At 54.7% G+C, this 15044-nt stretch overlaps 5 protein-coding genes across 5 annotated transcripts; 2 read left to right on the forward strand and 3 right to left on the reverse strand.

The window, feature by feature from the left end:
- Positions 1–362: 362 nt before the first annotated feature.
- Positions 363–1206, forward strand: GCG54_00003558 (putative kinetochore protein spc25; the record flags this gene model as incomplete). Its single annotated transcript, XM_045403631.1, has 2 exons — positions 363–588; positions 659–1206. 2 exons carry the CDS (start codon positions 363–365, stop codon positions 1204–1206), a joined length of 774 nt encoding a protein of 257 aa, XP_045259819.1.
- Positions 1207–3020: 1814 nt separating this feature from the next.
- On the forward strand, positions 3021–4829 carry GCG54_00003559 (uncharacterized protein; the record flags this gene model as incomplete). Its single annotated transcript, XM_045403632.1, has 2 exons — positions 3021–3537; positions 3595–4829. 2 exons carry the CDS (start codon positions 3021–3023, stop codon positions 4827–4829), a joined length of 1752 nt encoding a protein of 583 aa, XP_045259820.1.
- A 4568-nt stretch (positions 4830–9397) lies between these two features.
- Positions 9398–9971, reverse strand: GCG54_00003560 (uncharacterized protein; the record flags this gene model as incomplete). Its single annotated transcript, XM_045403633.1, has 2 exons — positions 9398–9615; positions 9854–9971. 2 exons carry the CDS (start codon positions 9969–9971, stop codon positions 9398–9400), a joined length of 336 nt encoding a protein of 111 aa, XP_045259821.1.
- Positions 9972–11608: 1637 nt separating this feature from the next.
- On the reverse strand, positions 11609–12001 carry GCG54_00003561 (uncharacterized protein; the record flags this gene model as incomplete). Its single annotated transcript, XM_045403634.1, is given in 2 exon segments — positions 11609–11870; positions 11889–12001. The coding sequence occupies 2 exon segments, from the start codon at positions 11999–12001 to the stop codon at positions 11609–11611; spliced, it is 375 nt and encodes a 124-aa protein (XP_045259822.1).
- A 748-nt stretch (positions 12002–12749) lies between these two features.
- GCG54_00003562 (uncharacterized protein) lies at positions 12750–13374 on the reverse strand (the record flags this gene model as incomplete). Its single annotated transcript, XM_045403635.1, has 2 exons — positions 12750–13037; positions 13105–13374. The coding sequence occupies 2 exons, from the start codon at positions 13372–13374 to the stop codon at positions 12750–12752; spliced, it is 558 nt and encodes a 185-aa protein (XP_045259823.1).
- Between the last annotated feature and the right edge of the window lie 1670 nt (positions 13375–15044).

The following is a 15044-nucleotide window of genomic DNA, read 5'->3' on the forward strand; positions in this document are numbered from 1 at the left end:
GAAAGCGAGTCGGACCGGAAGATGAATAAGAAAAGAGCAGATAGTAGGCCATCCGATCACCCCAACAAGCCGTATCAACAGCATCCTGCCGGAAGATGTTATCCAAGGAGGCGATTGAACTGTTCAGGGGCTGGGTGGATAAGTCAGCAAGAGTGTTAGTCAGCAGTCCTCTGGCACCTGCCAGATTGTTGACATAGCAACGCGTGACATAAACACCAAAAATATCCTCCCGTTTCCCAAGCCCACCTAACCCCATCCTTCCGTCACATGCGATTGCGATTGCAGAAGGCTGCCAATCTATCCTCACGTCGCTTCGAAACGATTTTGCGATTTGCACAGCATAGCATCATATCTCAGCCACGATGTCGTCGGCATTCGAATCGTCGCTCTCCGCGAGCATCAACCGCCAGTCCCTGATGGCAACCCCATCGGTCGCCGACACCCTCCCGAACGCGAACTTCGGCTTCGATGAGCTGCGCGACCGCATGAACAAGTTCTCTTCACGATTCGACGGGTTTATTGAGCAAGGGCGCAAGCGCGTGTTGGAGGAGAGGAACGAGTTTCGCATGAACATTGCCGAACTCCAAGGTACGTTGGGCCGCGGCAGCATTCGTGCAGTATCGATGCCCAAATGGGCGCTGACTGACTTGTGTCGCAGAGGACCAGCGCATGAAGAAGAAGGACATTGAGATCCTCCAGCACAAGACGAGCACACACCAACAAACCGTTCAGAAGGAAAAGGCCGAGACACGCGAGATGCAGGCCGCCATCGCCCAGCTGTCGGAGGAGCGCGACAAGCACCTGGCCACACGAGACGCGCTGAAGAAGCAGATTGAGGAGACGCAGAAGGAGATCGACGCGAAGGTCGCGGCGCAGCGCGCGCACGCCGCGCAGCTGGAGGCGCAGTCGCGGTTCAACGTCCCGGAGCTCGAGTTTTGGCAGCAGAACCTCGGCCTGCGGATAGAGGGCGCAGGCCAGGACGACCGGCTCAAGTTCATCTACAGCTACATCGACAGCGAGGACTGGGACAGGGAGGCGTGGTTCGAGCTCTCGACGTCGAGCAGGGACTACGATATCCGACACTGCAGGCCCAAGCTGGAGCGCGAGCGCGTGGAGAAGGTGCTGGACCAGCTCAACGAGACGAGAGAGCTCGCGGTGCTGCTCAAGGGCATGCGGGAGCTCTTCGTGGAGGCGGTCAAGGCATGATGATGTCGTGCCGTATGTTTTTGGTGTTTCTTGGGTGGAGGGAGTCTGGAGTAAGATGACGATGTTTGACGATAACGATAATGGCTTTTTGGCTTTGAATGGATACCCAGGTTGGCGGGGGCTGGCTTTGGCTCGAACGCTTGGCGGATTAGCATTTAAGGCTGCTGGTCTAGAATAACAATGGTTTTTCCCTTGCCTTCCCGTGCTTCTTTGTTCAGGGTCAGTCATATGTGAGACACTGCTGCGAGAGGAAGCTTGTGATAGGACGGCCAGCCTGCGCCCTATAACGGAGCTTCCATCCCGACGCCACGCACCCTCCCAGATGTCTGACTTGATTTTTCTTTCTAGATGAGCCTCGAAGACGTTTGCATAAAGCTGGCAATGTCGTCTTGTACAGCCCATCTGGACCTGCATAATTTCAGATGAAAGTCTGTGCATAATGCTCTCTCAGTCTTCCCCCCTTTCTTGCTCCATCTTGCGCTGTTGAACCTAAGTCCTGACCGCCTGTTTCCCGCGAAAACGAGGAAACGGACAAGTCAGTCAGTCCGGTCCTGACAGCGAACAAACCGCATGAACCGGCAAGTTCCTGGCACGTTCTGCAGCTGTGTGTGTGTCGTTTTCGCGCTATGGGCGTCGAGCTGATGCCACTTGTACGACTGCGATGTTGTAGGTGCTGCTAAGGTCGCGTTGTTCCAGCTGCCTAGTATGCTCTGTCTGTACAAACTCTAACCCAAACCATCTTTTTTGAGTTTTCGTCTCCCCCGCCCTCGAATTTTAGCTGATGTCTGGGAATCACGAGGGTGGAGGGGGAAAGCTGGAAGAGAGCGGAAAGATCAGAAACAAAAAATTGAATTTCTTTAAACATCTGGCCAGCTGCATCCGGAGTTCCCAAGAGTTAAGAAAAGAAGGAATCTGCCCCAGGCGGCACACTTCAAAGATCCGCAACAAGCCCACCAACCCTTGTCCGCATTTTGCAGCAACGCGACAAATGCCCGAGGCTAGCGCAAATCAGCACCGTTTACCGAGCTGGGCCATGACTCGGGATCTTGGCCTTCCGTCGCCGTCCCTCGGTTTCTGAATGATTCATTATCACCCCATTCCATTCGCCTGTTCCCGTCCGTCGCGCTGCTGCTGCGCTCAATTCAAGGCTCCCAAGCAAACAAGCGAGTTGATGTGCAGCTGAGCTGAGAGAGTTGAGTGAGTGAGAGAGCCCAGCACAACGAGCCAGCTAGCGACCCCGATCAACCCCCCCGGAAAACCCGCCCCCCAGATCATACCTTACCACATTTTCCCACCCCCTCGTCGTACCTTGACCAAGTTTTTTTTTATTCGTTTCGTTCCGCGCTGCGCTGCACCGCACCGCCGGTCCTAGGACCTGTTTGCTTCAGTGTGGTGTTTCGTTTGATTGTTTCCTGCGGCGGCCACCAGAACAAGGGAGCCGCAAAAAAGACCCAGGAAGAAGGTATCCCAGGGGCCCCGAAATTTCTTTCTTTTGTTAAGCAACCATCCCGCCCACACGGCGGTAATCAACCCCTTACCCCCCGGTACCAATCGCCGCATTTCGTTTCCTGCTCTGGACTCCACAATTGCGGGATAAGTCCTCTATGCCTCACGGCCGTCGCCGCCGTCGCGCGATCACGGCCAAGACCGGCTCCCTGACCGAGAGCGGAGCTTGACCTGAGTAGGCTACGGGTACGGGTACCGCAGGGTAAACCCCCTCCCTTTCGGACGCGGCTTACTATTCCCGGGGACCCACCTGTGCTTTGCTTGCACCGGACTCCTCCCCATTCCGGCTCCGTGTCCCGACTTCTCATATGGCCCCCGATGCCGTCTCCCACCCCAGTCCCGCCGGCTCCGTGGCCTCGTCGGTAACCACGACCGTCCTGAACAGCAACAACAAGCGCAGCGTCCCGGACTCGCATTACAGCCCCGCCGGCGGACATGGAGGACACGCCGCGGACTCGGGCACCCCGACCGGCGGAGCCGGGCCCGGGACCTCGCCGGCGTCGCAGCCGCCCGCCGAGACGGGCAAGAAGCGCAAGACTGGGCCCGGGTCCAGGGGCGTCGCGAACTTGACGCCGGAGCAGCTGGCCAAGAAGCGCGCCAACGACAGGGAGGCCCAGCGAGCCATCCGCGAGCGCACGAAGAACCAAATCGAGACGCTGGAGCGCCGCATCCAGGAGCTCACCTCCCAGCAGCCTTATCAGGAACTTCAGGCCGTCTTGCGCGCCAAGGAGGCCGTCGAAGCAGAGAATGCGGACCTCAAACGCCGCCTGCAGGCTTTCATCACCTCCATCCAACCGCTGATCTCATCCACACCAGCGGTCCAACGTAAGCCCTCTCCCCCTCCCTGCATATTACGACACGGTCCTAACCGAGAACCCGCAGAACCGCCAGACCCTGTGGTCTTCCCTTCCCCATCCGGAAGCTACTCCCACCCGGTCCACCACCCAAACGGGCCCATGTCCGCCAACAACGCCTCGACGCCCAACAGCGCCGCCTCGCCCGCCTCCCTGGACCCCACCGCAAACTGGCAGACCTCCGGCGGTGGCGGCGGCGGCGGCATCCCGGACCTCTCGCCCCCGAACCACATGTACGCCGCTGGCAAGATGCTCAACCAGCAACGCCAGGACCTCCGCCACGGCCTCGACCTCGGCCCGGAGCGTCTCGGCCTCGATTTCCTCCTCGACCCCAACGCCCGCCTCGGCAAGATCCAGAGCGGCCCCAACGGCGCCCAGGACTCCCCGCACTACCACCACGTTCCCATGAAGCACGACTGGACCGGCGTCGGCCCCGTCTCCCACTCCCGCAGCCCCTCCCTCTCCGGGCCCTCCACCTCCGCGAACAACAACGCCAACGCCAACGCCAACGCCGCCGTCCACACTCCGCGCTCCTCCCAGATGGACTACGGCCCCGCGCAGTCCACCCCGTCCTCCGCGCCGTCCGAGCCCTCCCGCGCCCTCGCGAGCTACTCCGCCGAGGTGAAGAACTGCGGCCCCACCTGCCCGCTCGACTCGCTGCTCCTCGACTTCCTGCACGAGCGCCGCCAGCGCGCCGCCGACGGCCTCTCCGCGCACGAGGTCATCGGCCCGCGCTACCCCTCCGTCCTCTCGCTGCTCAACCCGGCCAACAGCAAGTACTCGCATCCGCTGTCGAAAGTCTTCACCGACATCCTGGCCACCTTTCCGGACCTCTCGGCGCTGCCGCAGCGCGTCGCCGTGCTGTACATCATGTTCCTCATCATGCGCTGGCAGATCTCGCCCACACAAGAAAACTTTGAGCGGCTGCCCGACTGGGTGCGCCCGCGGCCCTCGCAGCTCTTCACCGAGCACCCGGCCTGGATCGACCACGTGCCCTTCCCCGCGATGCGCGAGAAGCTGTGCCGCGACTACAACCCGCGCGAGTACCTGTTTGACAACTTTTTCGTGCCCTTCACGACGACGCTGAGCCTGAATTGGGGGTACGAGGACACGGATACGCTGCTGCAGGTGCCGGAGTCGGACGAGGTGGTGATCAACCCCGTGTTTGAGAGGCATTTGAGGAGGATTGAGAATTGGACGCTGGGGCAGGCGTTTCATCAGACGTTTCCGAAGCTGGCGGGGACGTATAACTTGAAGTTGTGAGTGTGGGTGGAAGAGGCGGGATTTTGGGGGGTCATGGTGTTTTACCCCTGAATCACACAGCACCTTCAAGGGATATATGGGGGTCGCCTGGGGAGTGGGCGGTCATACCTGGCGTTTTGGCATGATGTTTTTTGTTGTCTAATTATACGGGCGTAACCCCATGGCGGCGTCTGGCGACGTTGGGCGGGCGGGTTCGCATTTATGGAGAATGTAGCGTGGGTTATAGGGAGGGGAGCTCAAGCTCTGGCGTAGAGGACGGTAAAAATGGCATTGATTCGAGTGTTGACTGTCATCTTGGAGAGCGTGTGGCACTGAAATCTGGTCTGATATCGAACCAAGTCGTGAGTCTTAACAGGGGTTGACAGTACATCTCGGGATGTGGTGAACGTTCCACTAGTACCCGGCAAGCCGACTATATAAGTTTACGCAATGGCTATCTACTCTCTTCAACAGGGCCAAAAGTCATGAATGACTGAAAACGGTGCGCAGTTGGAATACTGAAGAGAATCCTGCTCATCAACGGAGAAATTGTCTTGAAACCGGTTGCTTCGATGAAGTCCGCCTGGAACTGTTGCAACCGCCGTCCAGTAGTATCAGGACTTTCTTATTCTGAAGGTATTCACATAATCTTCACCGTGCCTAGACAGCAGCTTGATGGTTATGGCTGAGAAAACAGGGCACCAGGGAGTCTTTGTACTTCGTGGCAGATCGAGTGCTGTGGTAAAAGCGCCCGTTGAGTGGAAACACCTCAATGGCGCTTTGACAAAGATGCTGAAGGAATCGCTCGACTTATAAGAAGTCCCGATGAGTAGCTCCTTATGCAGCTTCCGGCAGCTTCCGGCAGCATCACGTAGACTGCGCAAAGACATCCATTTATAAACACGGCAACACACTTTGTCCATGCAGAAATTTACAGAAGAAACACAATGATGTCTCCTCGAGAATCAGTTGACCTATGTTCAATGACAACTGCCCTTCAGGTTACCTTTTGGCCTCCCGCCCCCCCAATCCGTCAAGTTGAATTCTTTCTATTCAGCCCTAGCTGGCGTCGCTGATCATCTCTGGGGTCTGCTTCGATATTTTGCGTATTCGTTTGGGGCTGACTGGTGTCGGCGAGGTTTGGAAATCCCTGCGCAGGAGGGTTCTCCTGAATTGCTGTGTTTGCTGCTATGGTAGGACCAGCTATGTTCACAAATGAAGCTTGAATCCACAAGAGAACTGAAGAACACATTGCCTGTAGAGATGGCTATTTCATGCTCTTTAACCAATATATACTCTCACGTTGGCGGAGGGAGGTTGTGGCTAGAGTGCTCCCGAGTTCCGCGGTACATGCACATGGCAGAAGGGTGGTGAATGAAATTCCAGCCCTCTCAACCTGTGTAAATAAAGATCTGGCTTTCCGTTGCTTATCTGAATTTCGTAGACGGCAATCAATCGTCCGAACAATCTTTGTGAAAGATAACAAAAATTCATGCTATGAAAGTAAAGCATCTCTGATGAGATCGATGTATGTCGGCAAGTTCAGAAACTCGGATGATTCAAGGAGCTGGTCATAGAATTGGGCGAATATGCGGTCATGATACGCAGAAGGTGACGAGACCGGACGACGGGCATGGCTCAAAACACAACTCCTGGCAAGACAGTCTGGCACGTCGTGGGGGAACTTGTTGCGTCTACCATCCATCATATTGATACACTCACGCAGGTTGCTGTTCAGGAAACGTAAGGTACCTGTGTCAGTGAGCTTGAATGGTGCTTTCCTATTTGCGGCCATGTGTGGGATGACAAGACTTGCGTTTTTTTCTGTACGATGGGGATGTGATCTTTCGGCTTGCGTGGACACCGCTCTTCTCCTTTTGTATGCTGGGGACGTGGAAGGACTCTGGGACTCCATGTATACCGCGAGGAGCCCGCACTAGCGACACGGCGCCTGGGTTTCATTATCGAGAGTATAAAAGCTCAATGCCTCTCATGCCATGATATTTAGCCACCAATCATGGAGTCTTAGAACTTGCCGTTAAGTCACCGAGACACAAATAGCACCGCTTCTCAGCACTAGAGCGTCCTCGTCATTTCCGAGGAAGGAGGGTTTTGTGACTATGAAGCATCAAAGCATTATTCAGCTACGTAATAGGGAAGGATGTCCAAGGACGACAGAGAGCAGACACGCGTCGAATGAGAAGCTCCCTGCAAAGACTCCCAACCTATGTTAAGCCACTTGCACCTGATAGATGACCAGTCTAGAAGCTATCACCATTCACATGAGAGTACAAGATTGCAAGAGTATTGTGCTTGTCTTGGAAGAAAAATAGATTTTCCACAAAGGAAGAACATATATATGTTTTGAAAAAAGCTCATGCCGAAACGAACTCCGGCATGGTGGTGTCGATATGCGTGTGCTCCATCCCAGCAAACTTAATAGGCCAGGATCCGTTCGGGAGACAACTACAATGCCAGATATGGATGGTCGTCAAGTCTGAGTCTTTAGGTAAAAAGAAACGTCTCGTATGCTTGATCTCAATCCACAACCGAAGCAGAAGTCTTATGGGAACAAGGTCAGTTATTTGAACAGCGTTCTGATACTCCGGAGACGCAATGATGACTCGACAAAGGCGATAACGACGACCGACAGAGTCTAAATTTCGTAGTTGGCGTGTATCCTGATCTCGCTTAGCATGACGTCCAAAGCTGAAGCAATCGTCAACCGGCAACCAACGATATACTAATGGCCCCTATGTGGCTTGGATAAGTGGGTTCTAGCTTGGTAAGCCTCAATATATAGGCTTTGAAGCTGCGACGAGTAGACGCCAGAGGACAGGCGCTGAGAATTGTCGAAGAGGAACCCCTCGCACATCTTGCATGATAAAATCTGGCTCTGCATTAAACACCTCTGGATTTACAATCATACTCTTCTGCGCGATGTAGACGCCGGTGATGCATCAAAAGATCTGGCGAATATCTTGATGCGGGACATCCCCTTCCTCTCGGCACGAGGACCTGCGAGTCTGTCATGGTAGACATAAGATGAGACAAGAAGCATCCGTGTATACAGAGAGAATAAGAAGAGGAAGAAAGCGACGAGGGCTGTGTCCAGGAACCCATTGCCATTGCTTAGACTTGATGCTAGAATGTGACTTATGTTACAACCATGCGACGAAGGGCTCACTTTCTGAACGCTCTGTACGAATACGCTGTTTATTGTTTGCTGCAGGTGTAGCTGAAGACTTCTAGAAAAGCTTTGTAGTAACTGAGAAGTGAGTCCCAGCCTGAGTGGGTGGAACAGCAAGACTTGTAGACTCATCAAATGGTGAGTTCGAAATGGGCAATGACCCATCGGTCCACAACGTATAAAAGCCCGTTGAAATACACGTTTTGGTTTGGGCCGAAATAGCAGATGTAGAGTGTGATGCTTTTGCAATTACCAGAAAAGACGCATGAATGTGGGAAGAAGGCTGTCATTGAAGTGGAGCTGTTTGAGAAGAAAGATACCTAGCTAAAACGTGTATTACAGGAATGCATGGGAGGAACCGGCATCGCCGGACGATGCCATCGAGAAGTTGTGACTGTCGTTGGCATGTGTAGCTTGACAAGATTTTCAAAGCTCTCGTGTCACGTTGGAGGACAGAAACCACGACAACAATTTCTTATGTTTGTCGTCTAGTGACTCTATCTTCCGCCAGAGGGCATAATATATTCGCAGCAAGAAACCTCTGAGTTGAGACCGCCTTCATAGAAGGAGATATAAAAGTTGCGGATAATCACATCATAATGTACGATCCATGCGAAATACGCCACGTCGAACCCTTCACGTGTTGTGTCAAGAACTAGTGAAACTCCACTGGAGAACGACCAGCATCCCCTTCACTTGAAGAGCGCTGAGATAGCTTGTCAGTGCTGCCGTCCGTCACTGGGCTTTGCTGCTTGTGTATTCCAGCTTCGCGCACCATGGCTGCGGAGCGGAGGGCCGCAAGAGTTGGACTCATCCTGGCGGCATTGACTTGTGGCGATAGTTTATACCATCTTGGGAACCGTGATTGGCGTTGTTTGTCAGGAACATAATCTTTTTTCCCCGCAGAATTGGTCCTCGACTTAGGTTGTCGTCGTGTACGCTAATTTAAATAGCTGGTCCATTGGCTGTTGACGTTCAACGCTGTTAGCAGGGCGAGTTAGAGACTGCACATGCTAGATGTCGGGTAGCATCACAAGTCAAGACAATTGTGAACATCACCGAGCATACCACATAGCGTCGTTCGAACTGATCAATTCCAGACCCAGGCCTAACATGCATACAATTACTCCGGCCCGAGAACCCCATCCTCATCCGCATGCAATCTTTTCATAACAAGCCCAGCAATCCCAGACAGTCATCTCCCACACGCGATTCTGTACACTCTATGCGTCTCGTTCTGTTCGCCGCTGCGCGCGTGGCATGGGATAGGAGGCAAAACAGGGCCGTCACCCCTCTCGAAGTTCAGTGCCCATCGAGCGTGCCATGTGACAAAGAGTTCAAGCTGGAATCACAAAAAGCAGATAAGCAAACAAAACATCCATCTCCCTCGACAACTGTTTTACAACCCGTCGCGCATGCTCGTACCGGCCTTGCTCGTCTCCTCGGCAGCCTTCTTGGTGCGCTCCGCCAGCGTCTTGGGGTCGACGCCCTCGGTGGCGCGGTCCGCCTTGACGGCCTCCTCGCTGTCGGAGGCGAGCTCGGGCTTCCAGTGGCCCTTGCCCTGCTTCTGCTTGTGCAGGGAGTCTTGCTTGTGCTTCTCGTGGTCGGTCTCTGTTTCTGTGGGGGACTGTCAGCTCTTGTCTTGTTTCTTGGTGAAGGAGCGAAGAACGAAGGGCAGATTGAGAATGGGAATCGGGTGTTTGATGCTTTGTGGAAGAAGTGATGATGTCGTGAACGGGTGAGGGGCATCATAGGCAGGTAGCTTCGTCATGACACCTTCATGGCAGCAACACCTCTTTTCCTCTCCAGTCCTCAAGACGATTGGGGGCGCAAAGAAAAGTTCAAGGCAACTTACGGTTCGCAGACTCCTTCAAGCCCATGAATCTCGTCGTCGAGAAGGCGGCGGTCTGTCTGCCGACGACGAAAGCGCCGCGGGAGATGGGGGCGGAAGCGAGGACGAAGCGGGAAGCCATTGTTGCTGTTTCGTTGTGTCGTCTTTTTGATTATGACAGTAATACTGTTGCAGGCTTGATTCCTATCAATTGGTGTCAATTCGTAGGTGTGTGAGCAAAAAAGAAGAAAAGTTGAGGGAATTAGTTTTGGAGAGAGACAGGAATGTGGTTTCCACGATAATGACGATGATGCGCTTTCCGTCAAAGAGCTCTGCTGCTGCTGCCAATTACCTAGGCAAAGACAGCTCCCATCGCTTTTACCCGAAAGCACTGACGTCACTATCATCGCAGCTACCCATTCCGTGCAAGTGACATCCATTTGCAGGCAAGAAGGCCAGAGGTGCCCCCGCAGGCCAGGCCCGAGCTCCAATGTTGTGCCTTGCTGACCATCGGATGCGGAAAAGGGAAACATGTGGAGTTTATTCGTCCTCCACCCTGCCCAACTGCCTTTGAGCAATTTGCAAGCCCCTCCTTCCCCCCTGGCCTTCGGCGTTAACAGGTCCTGGCAGCTGGCTGCACATGTATCACGTGACTGAAATCATGTGAGCAGTGGCCAGGCCACAGAGGTCCTCGTAACACGAGTCACAGCTGACTTGCAAGAGCGGGGCAGATTCTTCAGCTGAAGCGTCATGTCACGTGATATTACTCCCCATGGTCAGGGGCAGGCACTCTCCCCCGCCGCCGCCGCCCGCCGCCCCTTGCCTGCCTCACCACGCCCAGCCCCTGCCGGCAGCTTGCAGATGAAGAAGAAGCAAAGACGGCAGCAGCAGGCCGCGACCAACCTTACAGACCGCCTTGCCTAGCCTAGATATGTGCATACCCAGCCCGTCCGGCTCTGTCTCATCCCCGGCGGCTACATTGTTGAAGACGCAAGCTCGGGGCAACCGAGGAGATTCCCTCTCTGCCCTCCTTTCATTCTCGCACAAGGAGAGACAGACGGGGTCACTCAACTGCCCTTCCGCCTGAGCTTGCTACGCTACCCCTCACTCAGCTGCTCAGCCCCTCTCAACAAACACGCTCCATCCAGAAGGGGGAAAAAAGGGGGCGGGGTGGGTTGACGTACAGTTTAGCATATTACGGTAGCAATATTCGATTGTTCAATTTAAACGTCTCATATCACCCGCATATCTGCTCTGCATGAACGGAGGAGCGCTGCCAGATCTCAGGGGAAAGAGCTGCGGGTTTCGAGTTACCTCTATGGGAAATGCGCAATGTAGCGTAAGCGCGGGGGCCGTGGGGTATCAATGTCTTGACTCTTCTTCGCTACCTGCTTCTGTGCATGTGTCTCGAGCCAACGAAGGTCGTCAGTCAGCGAAGACAATCCGAACCTCGTCGTCGAACGGTGGCCGAACATTTGCTGACATTGCCCGTGTTCCCGAATCCTCTCAGCAAACAGCATTTGTCGCATCTGCGTGCACGTTGGGGCGAAGTACGTTATCACTCAGCGCAAGGCTCGATCATATCGCGAGAGGAAGAACGCCGAGGTTGAGATGAACATATCGTATATTGCATTTGCGCCTTGCTGGCTTCGCGCCATGGGATTCGACACTTCAGGTCTGATCCCCCCGTTGAACACCCTTTCACGTCTTGAGCATTTCCTGTACAACCACCCAAAAGAGGTATCCCTTTCTCCAGACCCAGTAAACCACGAGAGCCATTTATCGTGTCATGCCTGCTCCCCAGAAACAACACAACGTCTCCAAAATATGCTCGCGAAAAAGTGCTCCCAGACAAGGTGCGAGAGAACCCACCGCCCAACACTCCCCAATGTCCCTGAGATGCTTATAAACCCCGTTTCGTTGTAACAAGAGAATGAAACCTCCCAGGAATATCAAGCAATAGATGAGAATGGTCCATCTCCGAATAATGAAAATAATGAGAGAAGAGGCACAAGAAAGCAAATGGGCGCCGCCCGATCCCCTTCCCGGGAAGGTTCACCGCCAGCAGACCACCCGGACCGAAACCATGACCAACTCCACCTTTTCCCAAAGGTATTTCCCGGACCCCGTTTCCAAGCTTTGGAGATTTGCCGCAAAACAATAGCAACGCATGTCTTTGCCCGCCACCGCCCGTTTGATATTTCCCAATGTTGTGAGCCCATAACAGAAACACCCGTTGCCCCTGCTCCGAATAAGTTGCTGTAAAAAGACACTCATTCTATATGTCGAGATAATCTTTTTCGGAATGACTTCGTGACCCGTCGAGCACCATGATGAGCAACTGATATTTTTGAAAATCATCTTGAAAATCAAAAAATGGAAGTCGTCCCCGCTGTCCGTGAAAAAAGATGCCGAGAATTAATTATATCCGAGAACTCCGCCGAGGTGCCATCAGGCACCGATGCAATGTCGTAAAAATGCAAAACCACCCGTGTGGGAACGCCATTCGTGCAAGTCCAGCCCCACCTTGAGAGGTAGGACACCGAATTGATTTTTGTCGAATTTTTTTTAGTCGAAAGTCCAAAAAGGAAAATGGTATCGATAACTTCTCGTGTCGCGCCGTGTAAAGCCTCGAAGGAATTTTGCCGGTTAAACAAGGGTATGTCGTGTGAGGTTGTTTATACAGGAGAAATGTTGAGCCAACAGAAGAGCAAGACCACACCAGCGGTCCGCCCAGAACCTTGAGGTACCCAGCCCGCAAGAGAAGCCATCGATGCCATTTTTTTTTTTGTTCGGTGCCCACCAAGATGATCAGCAAGAATGCCGAATAAGCAGTAGTTTTACACAACAGCATGCGTCGGTGCAGATGGCAGGAGGCGCACACCCCGACCCTCTATTACGAGAGCGAGACGCGGCTTCCTTACCACCTGCGCATGCCCTGCTGCATCCTGGCGGGGGATACCGAAGGCGGTGGGCTGGACATCTGGATGCCCGTGGCAGGGTTGACGATGGGGATGGCGTTGCGGGCGCGGGTAGCGGACGGCTGGTGAATCTTCAAACTCTGGTGCTGGTAGGCGGGAGGAATGAAAGCGGGAGAGGACGAGTTGAGGGAGAAGCCAGGAGCAACAGTCTGGGGTTGCTGCGTAGGCGACGACTCCGGAGAGTTACTCGCCAGGGAGGAGCGTTCAGAGGCGCTGATGGAGTGCATCTGCAGTAGGCGGCCATGATTAGTCACTGGATCAGGAGACCTAGATCCAAGGCTCCGAGCTACTTACGTCGCTGTCGGTCAACAGGCCAGGGCAAAACTCCATGTCGTCCTCGAGATCGAACGAGCGGCCAGCCTCGAACTTGGTGCGGAAAACGTTGATGGAAGCAGTCTCGGTCAGCTCCTTCATGCTGCGGACGCCGCGGAACTGCTTGTGCGCATTTTGAGAGACGGAAAGCCTGGGCTGTCTGCGATTGCGGCCGCCGTGGTGGTTGTGCGAGGCGCCGGGGACGGCAGGGGTAGGATGCGCGTGCTGGTTGAACTGGTAGTATGAAGACATTATCTATGAATCTGTCGGGGTGTATCGGAGATGTGTAGAGATGTCGTCGTGGTTGGAGGTTGGAGAAGCGGTGCCGTTTTGTTGGTTGGGGGAGGCGGAGTGTGTGCGTGAGGGTGCGGTGTGTGGCGGAAGTGCGGTGGTCTTATGTGGGTGAGCCGAGCTTTGCGGTATTATTGCAGTTTTGAAACACAAACAATGAAACCCGCCGAGTCGATGAACGTTGTGCGAGTAAAAGTGTGTGTGTGCGCGTTGAAGAGATATAGATTGGTGGTATAAAGCAATGCTTTTTTGTCTTTTTGGGAGGTGTGAAATTGTTGTATGTGTATATCGTGGGTGTTGAGTGAAATGGTTGGTGGTCGAGGTGAGCGGAGAATAGGTACGGTAAAATGGAGGGGGAAGAGAGATGTTGAAAAGTATCGGGAGAGAGGAACCCGGAGCAAGCGATGGTTTTGTTGGATCGAGCAGGCAGTGGAAAGGGTGGGAGGGTGGACAGGTGCAGGCAGGCGAGAGGAGCGAGGAGGGCACGGAGGGCAAGGAGACCGGGAAGACACTGGGCAGTGGGAGGGATGGGGGGGCGGCGGTGGACCCACAGGGTGCCCAATGGGAGATGATCAGAGGACAGTGCTCTGGCGGACGGCACTGTGGCTCCACAGCTTGACGCCATACGCGAGTTCGCCACCTTGTTTCCATTGGCCGGTAGATCTCGAGCTAGAGCCGCCGGGGACTAGCGCGGCCTAGTGCGCAGGCGTAAATTTGGGGCGTGGCGCCGGCTGCCGTCAACCCTACCAGTGCGACGGACAGTATTGGTGGGGCATGGCCTGGCTCTGGCTGTATTTGGACACTGGGACTGGGGGGGACGAGGACACACCCAGGGCAGCAGCGACTGGGACCAGGACTGTGACCGGGACTGGGAATTGGATGGGTGGATGGGTGGACGGTGAATGAGCAGCGGAAAAGAGCGAGAGGTGGGAGGAAAGCATCGTGTTCACAGTATTGTTGCGTGTACTCGGCGAGCCTGGGAGGTCCTGGTGAGCCGGCAGTCGCAGCGATGGCAGGAGGACAGGTACTTGCATGCATCTCAGCGACGATACCTCCCTCATGCCCACCCACCTTCTTTCCCAGCACCGCCGCTGCGCCGTTGCGCTGCGTTCCAACTTTCCACCGCACTGCACAATGCTGCACCTGCAACCACCGCACCCTTCACAGGCAGAGAGAAGCAGACCTGGAGGCAGACGGTACTTCGTATGCACTAGGTGCCTGGCAGTCACCACCAATGTGCCAACTGGGATCTCAGGACCCTCCTTCAGGCACTCTCGCTTTTCCTCAGGTCGGAACATGGACGCAGGGCCAGCTGAGGCGTGGCATGCAGGTACTGAGTCTGCATCTCGCAGACGCACTGTGGGCCTTGTGTTGTTGTTGTTCTTCAGACTTCACATTGTCTGCCTTAGCCACTTAGTACGTGGGTAGTGTGTCCATGTCTCGCCACGACTTGTGACCCGAGAGCCAGCCGCCCGCCCGCCTGCTTGTTTTTGTGCCTGTGCTTGTGCTTGGTGGTGCTCGTCTTGTTGTTTACCTTCGTCCAGTTCGGTACCGTACAGTTTACCGCTTGCGGCCACTGGAGAAATTGGCTGCCCACACCAGTCATTCCAGAACCCCGTGGGCGCCAGCGC

Source organism: Colletotrichum gloeosporioides, assembly GCF_011800055.1.
Source record: "Colletotrichum gloeosporioides strain Lc1 chromosome Unknown consensus_74, whole genome shotgun sequence".
NCBI lineage: Eukaryota > Fungi > Ascomycota > Sordariomycetes > Glomerellales > Glomerellaceae > Colletotrichum > Colletotrichum gloeosporioides.